Source organism: Tamandua tetradactyla, chromosome X, assembly GCF_023851605.1.
Source record: "Tamandua tetradactyla isolate mTamTet1 chromosome X, mTamTet1.pri, whole genome shotgun sequence".
Classification (NCBI taxonomy): domain Eukaryota; kingdom Metazoa; phylum Chordata; class Mammalia; order Pilosa; family Myrmecophagidae; genus Tamandua; species Tamandua tetradactyla.
This window is the reverse complement of record NC_135353.1, coordinates 61,515,179-61,528,632: the sequence shown is the minus strand read 5'-3', so window position 1 is coordinate 61,528,632 and position 13,454 is coordinate 61,515,179. Positions and strand designations below refer to the sequence as shown.

The following is a 13,454-nucleotide window of genomic DNA, read 5'->3' as shown; positions in this document are numbered from 1 at the left end:
CAGATCAGACAAAATGAATCTTCCAGTTATTTCCATTACTTCCAAATATTTTCAGGCCCCCACAAATGGAAGGTGTCCTTTTCTACTGTTTTGTACTTCACAAAGAGTCCCTCTCCAAAGGTTTACTTGGGGATCTGCAATGTTAAGAAGTAGCCTCATAGCCAACAGAATAGGGAAGATGTTAGACCGAGGCCACACACAGATTCCATATGAAAACTTAGTGCCTTTTCAGTCCTTCTCAGTCAAGACAGACAAAACAACCAGAAATAATAGCCTCAGTACCACCAGAGGGGAGGGGTTGAATATCAGCTAGTTATCTGGTCCTGTGCATGTTATGCCTGGAATGTTGCAACATTCCCGTTGTCTCTGCTATGTTGGACAAATCCCTACTTTATGGCTTCTAACTCAGTTTCTCACCAGATCTCTAATCTTTTAATGGGACCAGTGATGTGCCCTGAACCCTGAGTGCACCTGGCTAGAGTTCTGATATTTTGTATGTTTTTGCTCATTGTCTGGCTCTTGCTTCTGGTGTTCACACTAGACAGGCCATGCCTGAATGGATGATCAGTAGACAACAAATCCTATCATACTTTAAGACTCACTCCCCTTCTTTGACTTCTGCTGCCATACCTACCCACCAGTTGAAGTGCCCTCAGAAACCAACACCTGTACTATGCATAAATACCACACACTCTTTTGGACACGGGACACTGAGCTGCCAGAGATCATCCTCAAACCACAGCCAAACTAATAGTTCAATTTCCCTGATGCTTCCCCCACCTCCCATTCTAACTCATGCTGCTGAGGTCTCAGCATGTTTCATCAGAGTTCACCTATGTTTTGCCAGAAACCAGAGGCAAAATCCTGGAGTGCAGAGTTTTGTCTTTACTCCCTCTTTTCTACCCTTCTGAGTTCCAACTCCACTTCCTGCCCTACATGTCTGCCCTACATAGCGTCTTCTTTTGCTCCATAACCACATTTCTTCCTCTCTGGTCCCCTTCCCATCACAAAATCCCCATTCCCTTAATGGATGATCTATACTGTTATAAAGAAAATAATCTGATCAAACAAAGTCATAGTAAGATCAAAATGACTGGTAACTTAAAGTGAGAAATATCTACTTATATTTTCATTAACTTAAAGCAGTTTTTTTCAACTCTAATTGCCCTTCAGAATCACCTGGAAAGTGACTTAAAATACCTTTACTGAGGACCCAACTCAGACCAATTAAATCAGAATCTCTGGAAGTAGGAGGCGTTTAAAAAAGATTTCCAGGTAATTCCAATACACAGCCAGAGTGAGAACCATTTATCTAAAGGAATGAATCTCTAATGGTGGGAATAATATGCATATTTTCTAGCCCACCCCCACCCCCACCTCCTGTTACCTCAAAGCGGTGATTGGTGGTGAGCTCCCAATTTTGTCAGTCTGACACCTCAAAGAACTTCAAGGCTGGGATTTATTTAACATTTCATAGTAGAGCTCAAAATGCCATTTCAAAGTATACTGTTAGAATGGGTGAGATGTGAAATACTCATGGAATATAAACTTGCAAGAGACTCTGGTCTTCATAAAGATGTGTAAAATATTATAAAGTTATGATAGTAAATATGTCAGCTTGTTTCTGACATGGCTCTTCCCTGGAAATGGTTTTATATCTTTATAAATAATGTGCTCTGCTTTGAAAGTATCAAACTCTATTTTAAAGTAATCAGAGCCACACTGATTGTTTAACATTATAAGATCCTGGAACTAAAACCTCCTGCCCTCATCCTCCTATAATGATCATAACTAAAGTCCAATTCCAATACTGCAGACACTTGAAACTCAAAATGGGCTTCGGGTAATGTGGCAGGCCTAAGCTGGACCACTCTCTAACCAGCCCATTGTCATGTTATGGAAATGACTGGAATGAGGACTTACCTTGTAGTAATCTGTTTGACAAGTAGTTTCTGAACTATGGGAGTGGCTGCAAGGGCGGATCAAGCAACATTCCTATAAATCACTATCACTTTCCAGCAGAAGGTAAGATGGAAATTTAAAAAATTGGAATAGTAAAAAATCAAAACCAAGAATCACAAGGGTTTGCTGAAAGTGTAATTAAAGAGATTTGATTCTAAAGGATCAGGAAGGCCCTTCACCTTCCAAAAAGTCCACCCAACTCACCCTGGTAATGATAGTTTCAGTGAGTCAGACCTGGGCTGCAAAATTTATCCACTGTCTCCGCAAGAATGTCTTTGAATATATAAAACTTTCTTTGGAAAGAGGAACATGTTAAAACATAGGCAGTCTTTTCATTTTAGTTCGCTTTCATTTATAAGCTACGTCTCCTCCATATCAGCTAGCCATGTGCTGCAGAAAGAGAAGCTCCGTGTTGTTTCGTTTTATTTTTTGCAGGGAGGGAAGGCAAGGGGGAGTGCATTTTGGAGTCCAGAGAAGACAAGGGAATATGATGACACAGGGCACTAGTACCTGTGAAGGAAAGTCCCCGGAAAGGGAGAAAAGCAAACCTCCCCTCAATGACAACAACAGACAAAATTGAGTACTAAGAACTGTCCCTCTTGGGCTGGCAGAAATAATATATGGCTACAGTTGCTCTCGATGCTATTATTCCCCAACCAGGTGATGAGGCAGAAAGAACATTTTAGCGCAGGATTCTTTGAACCTGTACTCAGTCCATAAAATAAGCTCCCTTGAAACAGCAAAGTTTTGGGGCCTGAGTGTGAATGAAAGAGGGCAAAAGTATAAAGGTTTGGGAAGTGATATGCTATCCTAAAGTGTGAGGGTAGGAAACCTTTTGGAGATGACAATATCTTTCATTGAAGCCACGTTTGAGCCTCAGCTAGGAGAAAGCACTCACTGCAAATTCTCTCTGCCTGGAGAAACCCCTGAAGAGCATTACGAATGCTTTGGCTGTCTTGTCCTGTGGTCAGGATAATCCCTAGAAGTAGGCAGCAGCTCCAAAGAGCACTTGCTACCTGATTGGCTGTGTGTGTCCAAATGTCTTCAGCTGAGGAAATGACTCCAGCATGAGCCCAACTAGAAATATTTCATGACAGTTACCAGCACCTGGATATGACAAGGGAGTGTCTGAGAAAAGGTCAAGTAGCTATTTTTATTGTCTAATTCATAATTCACACTCACCCAAGAGAAAATCCCTTTGTCTCAGCTGTTTCCCAAGAACGAGTCTGCTTCACAGTAGACAGTGTTGGCAAGTCCAATAAATCCAGTGGTCATATGGTGGTGGGAAATAAAACTAGAGAGGGCTCTGAGAATCTGACAGTCTTCGTTAAGAATCACCTATTCAAACAAGTAGTCTAGATCAAACAATGAGTCTCTGTTGATCCTCTGAATGACTAATTGAGCACCAACCTCAGGCAGAGCCTTTGAGAAAAACAGATCACAAGCCCAAGGGTCCACCATCCTTACCTTGTAGGGATGTGCCCCCACTTACTGCAGAAAGGATGTGATGACCAGGAGACACAAGCACCATAAGAGCTAGGAGGATGCAAGGCCATGGTGTCCTGGCTGGCTGCTGGGAGCTGCAAACCAGAACATAATATGAAAGAAAGGTCAGGATCCCAGAAACATAGCCCTCCTACTTCCAACAAACTAAAAAGAGATACTGGAGGGTGACTCTGCTCTCCAGAGATGGGCAGTAAGGTTTCCAAATGTCTGTCAATTAGAGGAAAAGCTTTGTTATTCATATTATTTTGAAGCTTCCAGAAATATCTGTTATGAAAGAATGGCAATAGCCTGCACTGTTGCCAAGTCCTTGGGGTTGAAAATATGATACCTTATAAAGACAGAGATATTACACAGGTTAATATTATTATCACAATACAGACTAGAAAAAGGGGGAAACCTCTTCTAATCTGATGCCACTCCAGAGAATTGTCCCTGCTCCAGCTTTTTACGGTGACAGAAAAAAAGAGTGGAACTGGGGGAGGCAGTGGTCATCCCCAAATTGAGTTTCTCTCCCCACACCAACACTCCACCTTTTCCTATATTCCTTGTCTCAGTAGAGGGCATCTCCACCCACTGTTTACCCACTGCTCAAGTCAGAAATCCGGGAGTCAACTAAGAATCCTTTTTCTTTGCCCCCACATTCAAGTCATCACCAAGTCCTGTCTATTCAACTTTCTTAATAGTTCCTTACTTCACAGAATTGGGAGGTTTGCATGAGTTAACTGGCATCAAATGCTTATAATAGTGCCTAGCATGTTATGTTAGTGCTAAGCATTATATTAGTGGTACCATTATCATATTATTATCATTATTTTACTTTTAAATACATTCATCTTTCCTCAGCCATACTGCCTTCTTGTAGTTTAAAAGAAGGATAAAGGTGTAAACAGATAATGCCATTGCAGGGTAAGACGTGCTATGACTGAGGTAAGCCAGACATAGGGGGTCACCTAAACCCAGTTTCAGGTGAGGAAAAGGGAAAGAAGATGGAAATCTCTCTGAGTTGAGTATTGGGGGAAAAAAGCCATGTGAATAGGGTTGAAAAGGCAGTTGACACTAAGAGCCTTCCAGGCAGGAGGAACAAGATGCCTGGATCTGTGATGTCAGGAAAGGAAGGGAACAGATCACCAAGAGTTCTATATGCCATTCATAGATTTTTCAATTTAATCCTGCAGACAACAACCAGTGAGCACATGCTTGAAACAGAAAAATGACCTAAGAAGATTTCCATTTTTGAAAGATCACTCTAGCAGGAATATGGAAAATGGTTTGAATGGGGCCAGATTTAGAAGACAGGAGAAAAATCCCACCAAAATTAAAACTATCAAGATATTAAGAAAATAGAACCAACTAGAATTTTGGAGGTAGAAAATTAGGGGACAAAATAAGAACTCCAAGATGATTTTGAGCTTTTCAGGCCTAGGCAACTGATTGAAAATGGTATGTCTCTGAGATACAGAACACTGGAGGAAGGGGATGGGAGAGATAATGCAATTCTTTTAGATATATTGTATTGGTTGTGCCTGTACAATATACAAATGGTGATGTCCACTAGGCAATTTGACATACTAGAGCTTATAGTAAGAAGGTGACTAAAGATAGACATTTGTATATAATCAGTTTATAGAGGGTAATTGAACACATGGTATATAAGATCAAAGACAGATGACAAAACCCTGAGATCCCACAACATTTAAAGGCCAGGCAAAGAGAGAGGCACTCATAACAAAAACTTACAAGTCTAGAGAAATTGAGCAAACTCCAGGAGACAGTGGTGTCTTACAGTCCAAAGAAGAAGAAATTTTGAGGATGGAAGTAGTTATCCAGTGTCAAACTCTATATGAGAACTCAAGTCAAACTTGTCTTGATGAGAAGTCAAGGAAACCAACAATAGAAAGATTTCCATTGGAAACCTATAAGTTGAGTGGCCACAATGAATCAAAGAATGAATGAGAATTAATGAATTGGAGTCAGCAAATGTAGAGAACTCATGCAAAATGACACATGCAAAGTTCTTGGGTTGGCCTTGTCTTTCTCTACAATCCATCTCACACAGCTCTCCTCTGACCTTCTTGCACTTCTTCTGACACATGTAACATTTTCTATCAAGTCTATACCTTAGAAATGTCATTCTATCTGCCTGGAATGACTCCCTCCCATCTCTCATGCTCCACTTCCCTTTTCTCCTGATGAATTCTACCTTCAAGACCCCATTCAAGTATCCACTATTCTGTGTATCCTTAGCTAATACCCTAAGGTTGAGCTCATTGTTCTCTATCTGTGCTTCATCCTTATGCCCATTAGATAAGGTGCAATTGATTTACAAACTATAGTGCTTTCTAGTCTGTATTGTTACAAGGAAATTGAGCTGTGTGTTATCACTGTCCTTACAGGACCTCACACTTTCAACTACAAGGAGTGGGCAACACTGAAGGAAAATGTAAATGGGACACAGATCCTACTGTTCGGGGAGCTCCTAGAGATCTTTTTTAAAGCTCTAATACCTAACCAAGTGCCCAACAGATAGTAGGAATTAAATGTTTTAGACATGAATGAATAGAAAATCAAACTTGATCCAAAGTCAGGAATAACCTAGTTGCCATAATAAGAATTAATTGTTTGGGGAGGAGACATTAATGAGGAAAATCCTTAGTAAGTTCTTAATTCTAGCAAATGATAAAAATAATGACATGGTTCACTTCAGAGCTGATAATCAGTACTAGTATGCACTGGGTAGGCTCAAGTGGTTGCTTATTGCCAGCAACAATTCTGCCTATTCCAAGACTGTTGGTTATCATCCTGACTCTTATCTCCAGTTTCATTAGAGACCCTGATATAAATAGTGGACCTTGAAGGCCTACTAAAGTAGTTTCCCCAATTTTTGTACCCAGATAAAAGCTGGGTCAACAAGACTTGAGAAGGAAACAAGTCACAAAATGGCATGCACCAGAGACTCAGCGGTATGAGTGATGGAGGGGTAAACTTCCAACTTTGCTTTGGGGCAGTGGGAAGGTGGTTCTTGGCTGATTATGTACATTAGGGCCTCAAATTTATTCTTAAACTTTCAAATAATCTAATCCAACCTCCCTTCCAGAAAAGAGATATATTCCATGTGTTAACTTTGTTGAAACATGAGGGAGAGATTCACAAAGGATTAGGTGTGAGGTGTAGACTAAGCCCTTAAAGAGCTCCCCACCCAGCAGGAGAAACAGAGCTCTAGCTGGATAGCGACATACTTCTCTTCCCATCCTCTTCCAACCCAAGGCTTTTTTTCTGTTATGGCAAAAGTTGGGATCCATGAGGTAAACCATTCTCTGCAATGGCATGGGGTTCTTTATTCATCTGTACTGAAACAAGACAATTGCAACTGTGTGGTCTCTCTGTTCTTATAGGACCTCATACTTTCATCCCTAAGGACTGGGCAACAGGGCCTTAGTCAGAACAACAGAGCAAAGAGGCCAATTGACCACCTCTGCTCCCCCAAATACAGTTATTTTTATGGGTTCTTTCACAGGAAAGGTACATTTAAGCCAGAAATAAGACTTGGATTAATAAAAGGCTAAGATATACCAAGTGCTATGTGTCAGATACTGAGCCAAACTCTTTACATATATTATCTTATTTTAAGGACTCAATTTTAAGAAAACCTCATTACAGCCCTTTGAGGTAGTACATTTACAGATGATGAAACTGAGGCTCATAAAAGGTAAGTAACTTGCCTGAGGGTAGCCATGTTAGAACTGGGATTTACACCCAGGTTGATTGAGCACTAACCTGGAAGATCTGCTGGCAGACACCTAGGACTATTCTATGAAGTCACCGAGGCCACCATTATAACACTTCAATGCTACCCAGATTGAGGTTTTTTAAAAAAAATCTATGTTTATTCTATAGTATAACATATATATAAAACAAAGAAATAAAAAAGCAAGAGTTTGCAAAGCACTCTTCAACAAGTAGCTACAGGACAGATCCCAGAGTTTGTCATGGGTTACCATATGATCCTCTCATATTTTTCCTTCTAGCTGCTCCAGAATATAGGAAGCTAGAGGACTTAAATAATTTTGTATCATCACAATTGACTTTTTTCCTTCTTTTTTTGTGAACAATAACATGTATCCAAAAAAACTATAAATTTCCAAGCACAGCACCATAATTAGTTGTAGATTATATTTTAGACTTTGACATGGGTTACAATTCCACAATTTTAGGTTTTCACTTCCAGCTGCTCTAAAATGCTGGAGACTAAAAGAGATATCGATTTAATGATTCAGCATTCATACTCATTTGTTAAGTCCTATCTTCTACATATAATTCCTCTATTACCTTTGATATTTACATACCTCTTTTCAGGGTTGTTTGGGCTATGGCAATTTTAAATTTTCCATATTGGAAGGGTCTGTCACTAATATGGGGTAGGGAGATGGAACTATCTGATGTTCTGGAGAGGCTGGGCTAGGTTTCAGGACTTATCTGGACCAGGTACCCATCTGGAGGTTGTAGGTTTGTGGAAAGTTACTCTAGTGCCTGGAACCCTTATGGAATCTTATATATTGCCCTAGGTGTTCTTTAGGATTGGCTGGAATGGTCCTGCTTGGGGGTTGGCAGGTTATGATAGCTAGCAAGGTCTACCTGAACAGTAACCTCCAGAGTAGCCTCTTGACTCTATTTGAACTCTCTCTACCACTGATACTTTATTAATTACACTTCTTTTCCCCTTTTGGTCAAGATGTAATTGTTGATCCCATGGTGCCAGGTTTGAATTCATCCCTGGGCGTCACCTGCCATGTTGCCAGGGAGGCTTTCACCCCTGGATGTCTAGTCCCACATAGAGGGGAGGGCAATGATTTTACTTGCAGAGTTGGGCTTAGAGAGACTGAGCCACATCTGAGAAACAACTGAGGTCCTCCAGAAGTAACTCTTAGGCATGCCTATAGGTAGTCTAAGCTTCTACGCTACCTACATAAATTTCAGAAGAGTAAGCCTCATGATAGAGGCCATGGCCTATTGATTTGGGTATCCCTAAAGTTTGACATAGTATCAGGGGATTCCCTGATAGTAAGGTTTAATAGTTCCATATTTTTTCTCCCCTCCCTCAGAGAACTGCCAATACTTTTTGATTATCTGCTTAATATACTCTAGGATGTTTCCAGGCATTACAATAATCTATACAGGATTAAAGGACCTCTTTCTTATTCTGTGCTTCCTGTGTTTCAATTGTTCAGATGAACTATACACATAGGTTGAATTAGATTATGCACTACAGAAAATTTCAGTTCCAGATCAAATAAACCTTTCTTCTATTGGTCTCCAAGAGTATGTATGGTTCTAAAATATAGACGTTGTCTTCCTTACCCCTATGTTCTGAATTACTTTAACCCCAACCTGTTCGACTTCATTCTTATCTCTAAATATCAGGTTATATATATATAAAACAGTCTCTCAAAATCCAGAAATAATAATCACCACTCTGGATTTAATGTATCTACTCTAAAAGCTTACAATCTAGGCCCCTGTTTTCTTATAAGCATTTTCTAAAGGTGACTATACCATTGTTGTTTTTTTGTTTCTGGCTTATTTTGTCTCACCAAATGTCCACATGTTCATTCACATTGTTACATGCCTCACAACATTGTTTCTTTTTGTATCAGCACAACCTTTGTTCATAAGTATACACCATGTTCACCAATCTACTTCTCAGTCAGTGCAACCTTCAGCCACCTGCATTCATTGGGATTCATGTTGAGGGCCCAAAGTCCATCAACATTCTCAATTTTAGATAATTTCATTGTTCCCAAAAGATAGAAAACCAATAAACACACTTTCGCCAAATAGGAAATCTAAATGGCCTCTTAACTCTTGTCCTTCACCCTATTATTTACCTCTGCTGTTGCTGTGGTAGTGCTGATGGTTTCCTTTGGAACCTAATTTATAGCATGCAATAGCAGCTTCCCCCCTGTACCCTGGACTTAAACACTCTTTATACAGAAATCATATCTTTGAAGTAATTCTTATGAGAACTCATTCATATTTCTAGTGTGAGTCAGCAGGACACTTGGTCTATACAACCCCTTTCAATCTTGTTCATCTTCAATATGGTAATATTACTTCTAGACCCACTATTTTTAGAATCACCTTCACTCCTGTCTATTCCCTTACATTGCTGTTCAACTTCATTAGCTAATGGTTCACCCATCTCTAGCTTCTATGTATCTCTAAGTCCCCTATCTTCTGTATTATAAGCCTCTGATTATACCTTTATGCTGGTCATAAAAGTGGAATCATAGAGTATCTACCCTTTTGTGTCTGCGCTTATTTCACTCAGTATTATGTCCTCAAGGCTCATCCATCTTGTCATCTGGTTCAGGACATCATTTTTTCTTACTGCTGCATAATATTCCATCATATGTATATACCACATTTTGTTGATCCACTCGTCTGTTGATGGGCATTTGGTTTGTTTCCATTTTTCAGTGATTGTGAAAAATGCTGCTATGAACATCAGTGTGCAAATGTCTGTTTGTGTCATTGTTTTCAGCTCTTTTGGGTATATACCAAGTAGTGCTATTGCTAGGTCATAGGGCAACTCAATATTTAGTTTCCTAAGGAACCACCAGTCTTCCATAGTGGCTGCACCATTATATATTCCCACCAACAGTGCGTAAGTATTCAAGTTTCTCCACAGCCTCTCCAACATTTATAGTTTACTGTTTGTTTAATAGCAGCCATTCTGATAGGTGTGGGGTGGTATCACATTGTGGTCTTGATCTGCATTTCCCTTATAGCCAATAAAAATGAGCATCTCTTCATGAGTCATTTGTATTTGCTCTTCAGAAAAATGCCTATTCATATCTTTAGCCCATTTTATAATTGGATTGTTTGTTCTTTTGTTGTTGAGTTGTATGATTTCTTTGTATATACAGGAAATCAAACCTTTGTCTGATATGTGATTTCCAAATATTTTCTCCCATTGAGCTGGCTGCCTCTTCACCTTTTTGACAAAGTCTTTTGAGGTACAGAAGCATTTGATTTTGAGGAGTTCCCATTTATCTATGTTTTCTTTTGTTACTTGTGCTTTGGGCATAAAGTTTAGGAAGCTACCTCCTCCTACTAGGTCTTGAAGAGTTTCCTTACATTTTTTCTGGAAGCTTTATGATGCTAGTTCTTATATTTCAGTGTTGATCCACTGAGTTAATTTTTGTGTAGGGTGTAAGATAAGGGTCCTCTTTCATTCTCTTTGCTATTGACATCCAGTTCTTCCATGCCCAATTATTGAAAAGACTATTTTGTCCCAGTTTAGAGGATTTGGGTGCCTTGTCAAAAATCAGTTGACCATAGATTCGGTGGTCTATTTCTGCACTCTTGATTCAAATCCGTTAGTCAATGCTTCTGTCTTTGTGCCAGTACCATGCTGTTTTGACTGCAGTAGCTTTATAAAGGTTTTAAAGTCACAAAGTGTTAATCCTCCTACTTCGTTCCTCTTTTTTTAGGATGCTTTTAGCTATTTGGGGTCTCTTTCCCTTCAAGACGAATTTGGTAGTTAGCTTTTCCAAATCTTCAAAGTAGGTTGTTGGAAATTTGTTGGTACTGTGTTGAATCTGTAGATCAACTTGGGGAGAATTGACATCTTAACTATATTTAGCCTTCCTATCCATAAGCAGGGAATGTCTTTCCACCTATTTAGATCTCCTTTGATTTGTTTTAGCAATGTTATGTAGTTTTCTGTGTACAAGTCCTTTATGTCCCTAGTTAAGTTCATTCCTAAGTATTTGATTCTTTTAGTTGCTATTTTGAGTGGAATTTTTTCCTTACCTGTCTCCTTAGCTAGGTCATTGCTTTTGTATAGAAATGTTACTGATTTTTGCACGTTAATTTTATATCCCACCACCTTGCTGAATTTGGTTATTAGCTCAAGTAACTTTGAGCTCAAAGTAATTTCTCAGGATCTTCCAAGTATAATATCATATCATCTGCAAATAATGAGAGTTTTATTTATTCCTGTCCAATTTGTATGCCTTTTATTTCTTTGTCCTGCCTAATGGCTCTAGCTAGAACTTCTAGCACAATGTTGAAGAATAGTAGTGACAGTGGACATCCTTCTCTTGTACCTGATCTTAGGGAGAAGGCTTTCATTCTCTCTCCATTGAGTACAATGCTGACTATCGGTTTTTCATATATTCCCTTTATCATATTGCGGTAGTTACCTTGGATTCCTATCTTTCCGAGTGTTTTTATCAGAAAAGGATACTGAATTTTGTTGAATGTTTTTTCAGCATCAATCAAAGTTGATCATGTGATTTTTTCCTTTTGATTTGTTAATGTGCTGTATTACATTAATTGATTTTCTTGTGTTGAACCATAGTGGCATTCTTGGTATAAACCCCACTTGGTCATGGTGTATATTTTTTTTAATATGCTGTTGGATTAAATTTGCTAATATTCTATTGAGAATTTTTGCACCTATGTTCATTAGGGAGATTGGCCTGTCGTTTTCCATTCTTATAGCATCTTTACTCAGTTTTGGTATTAAAATATTAGCTTCATAAAATGAGTTATGTAGATTACCTTTTTCCTCAATGTTTTTGGAAAAGTTTGAGCAAGATTGGTGTTAGTTCTTTCTGGAATGTTCGATAAAATTCCCTTGTGAAGCCATCTGGCCCTGGGCTTTTCTTTGTCAGAAGATTTTTGATGACTGATTGAATCTCTTTACTTGTGATTGGTTTTTTGAGATCTTCTATTTCTTCCTGAGTCAGTGTAGCTTATTTGTGTGTCTCCATGAATTTGTCCATTTCATCTAAGTTGTTTAATTTGTTGGCATATAGTTGTTCATAGTATCCTCTTATGATTTCTATTATTTCTTCAGGGTCTGTGGCAATGCACCTCTTCTCATTTCTGATTTTGTTAATTTGCATCCTCTCTCTTTTTTTTTTCTTTGTCAGTATTGCTAGTGGCTCATCAATTTTATTGATTTTCTCAAATAACCAACTTTGGTTTTATTGATTATTTTTATTGTTCTTTTGTTCTCCCATTCATTTATCTCTGCTTTAATCTTTGTTATTTCTCTTCTTCTATTTGCTTTGGGGTTAGTTTGCTGTTCTTTCTCAAGTTCCTCCAAGTTTCCTGTTAAGTCCTTGATTTTTGCTCTTTTTCATTTTTAATATAGGCATTTAAGGCAATAAATTTCCCTCTCAGCACAGCCTTTGCCACATCCCATAAGTTCTGATAAGTTGTATTCTCATTTTCATTCATCTCCAGATAGCTACTGATTTCTCTAGCAATTTCTTCTTCAATCCACTGACTGTTTAAGAGTGTGTTATTTAATCTCCATATATTTGTGAATGTTCTCGTTCTTTGGTGGATATTGAGATCCAGCTTCATCCCATTGTGATCAGAGACAGTGCTTTGAATAATTTCAATATTTTAAAATTTATAAAGACCTTTTTGTGCCCCAGCATATGATCTATCCTGGAGAATGTTCCATGAGCACTAGAGAAGAATGTATAATCTTGTGCTATGGGGTGCAATGACCTATATATGTCTGTTAGGTCTAATTCATTTATCAAGTTATTTAACTTCTTTATTTCCTTTTTGATCTTCTGTCTGGTTGTCCTATCTATAGAGTAGAGTGGTGTATTGAAGTCTTCTACTATTATTGTTGAAACATCTATCACTCCTTTCAGTTTTGCCAATGTCTGTCTCATATACTTTGGAGCTCCTTGATTGGGAGCATAAACATTAATGATTGTTATATCCTCTTGGTGAACTGACCTTTTAATTAGTATATAGTGTCCGTCTTTGTCTCTTATGATGTCTTTACATTTAAAGTCCATTTTGTCCAATATTAGTATAGCTACTCCTGCTTTCTTTTGGTTACAACTTGCATGGAAAATCTTTTTCTGTCATTTCACTTTCAATCTATTTGTATCCTTGTGTCTAAGATGAGTCTCCTGTAAGCAGCATATAGCTGGATTATGTTTCTTAATCCA

At 38.6% G+C, this 13,454-nt stretch overlaps 1 protein-coding gene across 1 annotated transcript in view; it reads right to left on the bottom strand.

The window, feature by feature from the left end:
- The window catches only part of GUCY2F (guanylate cyclase 2F, retinal), a 173,855-nt gene extending 170,264 nt beyond the window's left edge, over nt 1–3,591 (bottom strand). The window contains 2 exon segments of the mRNA XM_077146970.1: nt 2,866–3,041; nt 3,043–3,591. Coding sequence (XP_077003085.1) covers nt 2,866–3,041; nt 3,043–3,591 — 725 coding nt within the window.
- Nucleotides 3,592–13,454: the final 9,863 nt, after the last annotated feature.